Source organism: Bubalus kerabau, chromosome 20, assembly GCF_029407905.1.
Source record: "Bubalus kerabau isolate K-KA32 ecotype Philippines breed swamp buffalo chromosome 20, PCC_UOA_SB_1v2, whole genome shotgun sequence".
Classification (NCBI taxonomy): domain Eukaryota; kingdom Metazoa; phylum Chordata; class Mammalia; order Artiodactyla; family Bovidae; genus Bubalus; species Bubalus kerabau.
Window position 1 is genome coordinate 35830001 of NC_073643.1, and position 8913 is coordinate 35838913.

Consider the following 8913-nt stretch of genomic DNA (forward strand, 5'->3'; position numbering starts at 1 on the left):
ATCCTCACTTCTTTTCCCCTCATTCTCTCTGTTTGACTCTTCATCTCTTTGTCCTTCATTCTCTTAGTCATCTCAATCTCCAGTCTCCTCTTTCATCCATTCTGTCTCTCATTCTCCTCTTTTGTTTGTTTGTTTTTTGGTCTCTTTCCTCTTCTCCCTCTCTGTTTATCTTGTCTCTCTGTCTCTCCCTCCGGTCTCTCTCTCTCTCTTTCTTTTTGACTCTCCTGCCCCTAGCTCTGCCACGTCCTCCATCTCATCTGTTCTGTGTGTGTTTCTCTCTTTTTTAACCTGTTTCTGATGCCACCCCCCCCACCTTGTGTGACAGATTTTCATTTGACCAAGGCCCCTCTGTATATTTCCCCTTTCTCCTCATAGTCCTATGCCTCAGCTTTCTATTTCACTATGAGGTTCTCTTCTAAAACTGCTTGGCTCTGAGCATGCCTAGTATGTGCTTTATAATTAAGACTGTAATTGAAGTGTAACTGCAAGTATAATTAAATTCACTTTAGTGGATCCTGGAATTATGAAGAAATTAGGCCTTTTGATATGGCCCTGCAGGAGCAGCTAGATGGAGAGAAAGACCCTGTGTTAGTGTGGAGCTGCCCTATCCACTCTGTTACCCTGGCCACCACCTCTGGTTGTTAACCTTGAGCACAGTGACCTCATATGCCTGGACAGCTAGAAGTGGCAGCAGCTTGGAGCCTCCCTCAAGGACACTCAACACAGCCAGCTGCTATGTGGCCTTTCTTAGAAAGAGGGGCCAATGAAAGCATCTAAGGACTCAGAAAGCTCATGAACAACCCTCTTCATTTTCCCTGAGGCCGTTTGGATTTTTTATTTCAACCTCATATAAAGAGTTATCGGCCAGCAAGGTGCTCAGAAGCGGAGTCACCCACACTTGCTGCCTGAAGTTCACTTTTTATGGATGAGCCTGTCCATGGTTATTCAGTCCATGCACAGACACATCCTTTGTGGGGGACACTGTGCCTGGAGGTACACGGTGAGCAAACCTGAGCAATGGCAGCCCTTCCAAAGCCTATGTTTAGTGGGGACAAGAGCAATGTCAGTAAGCAGTCCTAATAGTGCTGGAATTTTAGATGTACCAAGTATTTGGGAAGCTCATTTTCCAATCCGCTACTCTAGGTTGGGGGTTGAGATGTGGTGACAAGAAAGCATCCCCAAAGAAATGTCATTTAAAAAGATAGTTCATGGACCTATGGCGTCCTCCAAGCAGAGAGGGCAGCAGAGCTCAGGGTAGAGGGCATAGCAGGCTTCTCTGCAGGTTCACGGATTTCTCTGTCAGCCATTTTCCCTCTTGGGTATATCTGGTGCTAAGTTGGATGCTGGAAAGGGTATTAATTCAGGAACTGGCTAGTTTGTTATAACGAAGAACAACCCATTTATCAGGAGGTATAATGCATATCAGGAGTATGCAGTATTCATGCATACTCATGGAAAGGAAGGTGAACCAATATTTCTCTCGTTGGTTGGGGCCGTAATAAAGCTGGCCCACAGGAAGAGCAGGGTCTGAGTTGGAGGCAGACCTCAGGAACATCATTCCAGCCCTTGGTCTCTTCACTTGACTTCTCCACCCTCTACATATTTGCACTGTCTTTCTCTTATCTGCCTACTTATGACTAGAAGTCCTTCTCATGCTACTACTTTCTCTTTCATGGAAACCACCCATTGAGATTCTCTATAGAGCAGATCTAATTGGACTAATGACCATGGTCTGTATTTGGACTGCCCTTGGGTCAGGTGCAGTCAGTGTCTTGGAAGCAGTCAAGGTCTGCCTTGGGGTAGAGAATATGCCATGGTCCCTCATAGAGCAGGGACCATGGGGACAGAAGGTTTAGCCAAAAGAGCAGACATCCTAGTTGTGCATGATCCTTGTTCTTGAATAATTTATAGCCTCATTGAGGTTCTGATGATCTCATGCATGGGAAAGTGCTCCGTGTTTTAAATGTCAAACGGGAGTCACTGGGAAATCAAAATAGAGTCCAGAAAGCAAAGGATTTTGAAACTGAATTCTGCCAGTCAGTCACTAAGCCCTCTTGGCTTAAAAAAAAAGAAAAAGAACTAATTTATAAACACTGAACTCACGGGTTCATTTAGAAACATCAAATTAACAAATTCCTTGTAAGCGTCAAATAAAGTAATGTGGGAGGACTTTGTAAACCAGATTTTTTGTTGTTGTTGTTATAAGGATGATGATGACATATATTTACAAAATCATAAGAAGGACTTATTCAGGTATCAGAATGGGTGTGTCGAGTATTATTTGAATGTTCATGCCACTGCTTCCTATTACTAGCCATACTTACTGGACTAGCCTTTAACTTATTTGTGCCTCAGTCCTCTCCTCTGTAAAAGGAAGATAATAGCAGCTATCTCAGGGTTTCTACTGAGGAACAGGGGAGCAAATATACTTAGAACCCCAGAGCAGTGTGTGACCAGTGTGAAGTGAAAGCTGCTCTATGCTTTTATTGTTATCCCCACTCCTAGCAGAACTCTTTCAGTCCAGATCGCAGAGCTTGGTGTAGACCTGTACGTGCGTGAGACCTGTACCCACAAGAGGAGTCATATCGAGGAGAAGTAGATTAGAAGGTGAGGGATGTTCAGCCAGATAAGACTGCCTCTTGGGGTGATGCATGGGGATCTGGGGAGCTGTGTGTTGAGAAAGGAAGAGGGAGAATTCTGAGTCTCTTGTAGCATAATGTAGATTTTTCTTCTCTGGTGAATTGGAGCCCAGGTGGGGAGAGCGTTCTAAGTCCATATCTCTGTTGAAGGAGATAAAAATTTCCATCTTTGACTTTCATTGACCTCCTAGTCCAAAGACCAATTCGATTCTGTGTCTGTCAAGACTGATTCATGCTGTACCACTACTATTATACATAAGCCTACAGATTAAGGTTGGAATCCCTTAGCCTGGTACCAACACCTGCCACAGTCTGATCCCCTGTCCTACTTTTCAGCCTCTGGGACCTTGGCTGAAACTTTACCAAATGAATCAAAATGCACATTGAGGTTGTTCTTAATGAAATAGTAAATCTTTTCATCTGCATTAGTTAAGTTCTAGTGTGAAACAAATTGCCCCAAAATTTAGCTGCCGCTTAGCACAAAATAACATTGACCATCTTACAGTTTCTTTGGTGGGAAATCCAGGGCTGGCTCAGCTGTGTCCTCTGGCTCAAGATCTCTCTCAAGTCCAATCATTGTGTCGGCCAGGACTGGGGTCCTGTTGCAGCTTGCCTCGCAGGGGTGGCGGGAGCAGGGCTTGTTGCCTGTAGGCACACCCACACAGTTGGTGGGGTGCAGCTCTTTATGGGTTGTTGGAATGAACGCCTCAGTTCCTTGGTGCCTGCTGGCTAGAGGCTGCCCTGAGTCCTTTGCATTGTGAGTTTCCCCATGGGGCAGCCCATAGCCCATAGCATGGCACTAGGTTTCATTAGAGTGAACAAACAAAATCAGAGGAAGCAAGACTGCAGTGATGGACTTAGTCTCAGAAGTGACCTTCCATCACTTTTGCTATATTCTTCTCCTTTAGAGGCAGGCCACTGCTCCAGCCTGTACTCAAGGGGCATGAACACCAAGAGGTCACGTCAGTCATCTGAGAACCATTTTAGAAGCTGCCACCCACACTTAACACAATAGTGTGTTAATTAAAGTAATGCTTGTGACATATGTATACCTATGGCTAATTCATGTTGATGCATGGCAGAAATCAACACAATATTGTAAAGAAATTATCCTTCAATGAAAATAAATGAATTTTTTATAAAAATGTAATGTTCACTCCTATAACAACAGATATGTTCAGAAGCAATATAGTAGGGGTTTCATTCTGATGCATACAAAGTCAGAGAGGGTGAGGAGCTGGGTGCTTGGCTCTGCAGAGTTACCCAAACATGGATTTTAAGGGAGTCATTGTCATCTGAAGAAAAGCTGCCATCTAATATTTTTCTGGCTGGCAACATTTCAGAAGGCAGACAAAGAAAACAGAGGGAATACAGAGAGTAAAAGTGGAAGAAACTTCACGGGCATGTGTTTCATTGCCATTCAGTGTATTGACCAGGACTCAGTCACATGACCCCCCTCCCCCACCTGGAACGGGGCCTGGGAATTGCAGTTCCTCTTTGGCAGCTCTTTCCCAACAGTAGCTCCCCACTGTAGCAGAGGAGCATGGAGCTTTGGTAAACAGCCAGCCACAACCGCCACAGAGACTGCCATTTACAGAATGCTTTCACACCTATTATTTCATTTGGTTCTCATGGCGACCTATGCTACCAGCATTATTTTCCTCATTTTAAAGATAGGAAAACAGACTAGTATGCCTTTAGGACATAATTAGAACAGGATTCAAGTACCATCTCTGCCTCTTTCAACCTGTGTGACTGTAGATAAGTTTTTTTAACCTCTCTGTGCCTCAGTTATCTCATCTGTGAAATAGGTACAACCGGACCTATCCAAATTCATTGTAAAGTTTTCATGTGTCACATGTAAATCTCTTAGCACTGTACATGACATATCTTAATCAATATTCATTGTGAGGAAGATGATCACAGTATTATGTCTGAAGATAAGTTGATGCTCAAAAGATTTAAATGATTTATCCAAAACTACACAATTAATACATGACAGAGTCAGGATGGGAGTCTAGGGATTTTAAGTAACAGCTTCCCTATGTTTTAAGTTCTTGCTTGTCATGGAGTCCATTCATCAGATTCCTGTGTAAGGCGGCCCCGAGTCAGCCTTGAGCCAAAGACACAGTGTCCAGTGTCCCCTTCAACACTGCTTTGGTGGACCCAGCGTGCCAGGAGAATCAGTACTATACCGCCTTCTCAGCTCAATTGTTCTTCCTTAATTCTTGCCTTTGCCTTTGGTATGAAACATGCTGACCAAGCATCTCCTTTTTATTTGTACTCTGAGGTCCTCCAAGGTCTATATTTCAAGGTCTTTGTTTATAAATAGGCTCTGTCTTACTAACTAGATAAAAGCACTGGAGATGATGTAAGATGAGATATTTCATTAGACACTTAAATTTTATCACATTTCTCCCAGGGGCTTATTCACATTGAAAAGAACAGAGTGGTTTTTGCATGTTAAATAGTCACCGAAGAACATAATTAGGTGGGGTGGTTTGGCCTGCATATGCTACAGATCCACCAGAAATGGCCAAGAGATGTTATTAGAGGTTACAGTGTTCATTTTCATGGCATCTGCCATTTTTGTTAGATAGAATGAGGATGAAGCATAAAGGGACACTTTGAATACTGTCACTGTCTCCAGGCAGTGGATTTGAGCCAGTGAGCAGATTCTCTAACTTCAGATCTCAGATTAGCTCATGACTCAGACCTTTTGTTTCAAGAGATTAAGACAAAGGACTTCTGGAATGAGCCAAAACTACATTAAATTCACTTGAGTGTGTGGATTACCAGCAGCAATTTTAGCTTTTATCAGGAAAAAAATGTCCATTAGTCTCTTGAAAATGCTGTCTTTCATCTTTTTTTGTAGCTGGACTATCACTTGATACAGATTTTGTCACATCATCTTTCCTGTCTGTGATATTGATTAGAATCTGTTTTTTAATTTTCTTCCTGGTGAAGAGCTATAAGTAGATTCATCCTGAGCATCTGCCTGTGTTACTGCCATACTCCATATCATTCTAACACCCTGACTTACATTCTCTTGCTCATTTTTGTGTGCACAAGGTTTTCTTCTTTATATTCCATATTCAGACTATCCAATCAAAAGATACGTCTATTTCAGAAGATTTTCCTCTTTCAAACTAGTTGAACAAGTGGTTGTTAATCTTTGTTCACGATCTTCTAAGAACTTCATTATTTCAGTATTTTTAATGCCAGAGAAAATAGAGACAATATCTTTTTAATGCCAGGCATTTGAATTAAAAAGAGGAAAAAAATAAATTTGTCATATAAATATATCTGAAGAGCCAGATCTGGATCATAAAAAATGACCTGAATTGTAATAAAATGGTGTTAGAAGATCAGGCGGTCTTCCCAGGTAGTAAAGCACCCATCTGCCAATGCAGGAGATGCAAGAGATGCAGGTTCGATCCCTGAGTCAAGAAGATCCCCTGGAGGAGGACATGGCAACCCACTCCAGTATTCTTGCCTGGAGAATCCCATGGACAGAGGAGCCTGGCTGGCTACAGTCCACGGGGTCACAAAGAGTCAGACATGACTAAAGCAACTTAGCATGCATGCATGTACAGGAGACTCAGGCATCTCATGACTTCAGGTTGTATGAAACTTCCTGGGGTACCACCTTCAGTTCCATCTCAGTGATTGTACAACATCCCCCCACTCCCTTCCAGGAACCAATGTCCACGAGGCCCAGAACATTCTCAGTAACAGCGGACTCCCCATCACTTCAGCTGTCGACCTGGAGGATGCAGCCAAGAAAGCTGTGGCCAGTGTGGCTAAGAAGTGATGCCTTGCCCTGATCCCTTGGAAGAAGTGCACTTACCCATAAAAAGGGATGGTTCTCTCACCACTGTGAAGAAAATGGTTATTCCATTGGGGAAAAAGGAGGGGTAGGGAAGGGGAAGAGTAAGAATTTCAAGTTTTTTTGTTTAAAAAATTTAAATCTGTATTTTTTTGAATAAGATATCTAGACAGCTTAATTTCCCTTATAGCCTTTATTAATTTAATGACCTGCATTCGCATAATTTTCTGTCATAGTGAGTCAGCTCACCATTGTTTTGCCAATTTCAGGGAGCAGTCTACAAGGCCAAACAGTGTGTGTGTATACAGCATTTGAGATCAAGCCCTGGTTCATTTGCAGCTATTTTGGTGAACATTTGTATTGTGTTAAAAAAAAAAAAAAAAATGCATGCTGTAAAAAAAAAAAAAAGTCAAACAAGATTACATTGAACAGATTTGCCATCAAAAAGGTGCAGCTAAGACACTGAAACAAGTAGCTGTTATAAACTGCAAGAGTTTTTACTATTTTGAATTCCAACATGTTTAGAAAATCCATGAAATATATTTTACAATGGAAGATTCATAATTAATACCACATACATGTATCCTACCATTTGCCTTAATATTGAATATGCTGTTTACCTCATACTAAAAATGAAGCCAGAAGCCTTATTTGCGATTTTGGAGTAGAAGTTTCTCTTTTAACATCAGAACTGAAGGTTGATTATTATGGAAATCTCTGGTTGACTCATTTCAAGAATAGACAACACTGAAATCAAATTATGCTGTGAGTGTCACTGTCTTTTCTCCCTTCCTGTTTCCCCCCTGAATCTACCACCTGGGAAAATGTAATTGAGAGAATGTGGCTTTTTTGCATAGTGTCCATTTTTGTGGTGGGAAAGAATGTGATTTAGGTTTGTGTTAAAATTTTGGTAAATTTTTATCTGTATGTAAATTTGAATAAAATCCTCTGTTTTATAAACTCTAAGATCTGTGTATTTCTCATTTTAATCTATTTTACTTATCAATGTTTTTTTTTCTTTTACTAAGATACTAGTGTCTTAGGCAGTATAGCCAGAGATAGAAAATTTGGGTTGTCCCAGGGTTATTCCAGTTCTACTCAACTTTTTCAGTGACTGTATCTGTTAGGAGATTACTTAATCAAAGGATGAAAATTTTATACACCCTGAAAGCCCAGGTAAGTGCCACAAATACCCGACAGTTAAAACATGGCCTTAGTTTGCATAGCATTGTAGGAAATATTCAGACATAATCTCCTCCCACTTACACGGCTCAGGTTCCAACATGAGCTGCTTTCCTCTCAACGTACAAATGTGTCATAGACCATACTTTTTTTAACCAGTTTTATGTTGCTCTCAAAAGCTTCATATCTGGACAGAAGCACCATTGTTTTATAGATCTGTGTTTATCATGGAGGAAGAACTCATTTTATAGATCGGCCGTACATCCTTTATTAATTGTTACACAGTACATGAAAAATATTAACAGTGTCTTTTTAAGTGTGTTTTGATTTTGATAGTTTTACTAGTCAGTATTGTAAAAGAAATAATGTATACTCTATCATTTAGACAAAAACTACATATTTGAATCCTTTAGCCTTTGTTAAGGCTTGTGTTAATCTGGCTGTGTATATGGATATTTCTAATCAATACAGTTTGGAGGAGGGGGTAAAGAAATGAAATCATTCTCGTGATTATTTTGTTAAATAACAACAAAGAGCCCTTTGTTTTCAAAGACGTGGGAAGCTATATTTTCTTGGAAGCTCAAAATATTGAGTTGGTGTGGTTTGCATAGTATCCCTGGTGCTGAACACAGTACAGTTTCCATGGATTTTTATGGAGTGAATTACTGGTATGTGTTAAGGCACAGCCACACAGACAGAGGGTACACAGGAGAATTGGGGACAATTGGTGGTGTGGATCTGAAGCCTATATATTACCTATTCCAGTGTGTCCTGTATTTCTGACCATCTGATGTCCCCTTCAAGTCTGCAGCTGTACTATATGTAAGGGTGAAAAATAATTTCCTTTAAATCTGATCAGTATTTGTTATACATGGCCCTATCCTAAACAAGAAATCTATGAAAGGAAGTGAGAGTCTAAATACAGTACTCAAAGAAGCTTAAAGAGTAATACACACTTTTTACCCAAACTGCTTTGCATGTAAGATTTTAATGGGTTTGCTAGTCTATCCTGTCAGTCTCGTAGAACCAGCATCAAATTTAGAGGGGATTGAAGTCCTGACCTTCCCACTTAACCAACATTCACTTCTTTGGGTTGAACAACCTCTTGTATTTGTATAAGCTCTTTTGCAATGGCAAAAAAACAACTCAAGCTTAAGAAAAAAGGTTGAGAGGGGGAGGATGGTTTTGTTCTTGTAATTACAAAAGGCAGACATTTTCAGCTACAGTTGAGGCTAGATCCAGAAACTCAGAGCCTCAGAATGT

General features: G+C 40.9%; 1 protein-coding gene across 1 annotated transcript in view; it reads left to right on the forward strand.

The window, feature by feature from the left end:
* The window catches only part of SUCLG2 (succinate-CoA ligase GDP-forming subunit beta), a 281980-nt gene extending 274546 nt beyond the window's left edge, over positions 1-7434 (forward strand). The window contains exon 11 of the mRNA XM_055557476.1: positions 6338-7434. Coding sequence (XP_055413451.1) covers positions 6338-6453 — 116 coding nt within the window. The 3' untranslated portion in view covers positions 6454-7434. The remainder of the gene's footprint in view (positions 1-6337) is intronic.
* Positions 7435-8913: the final 1479 nt, after the last annotated feature.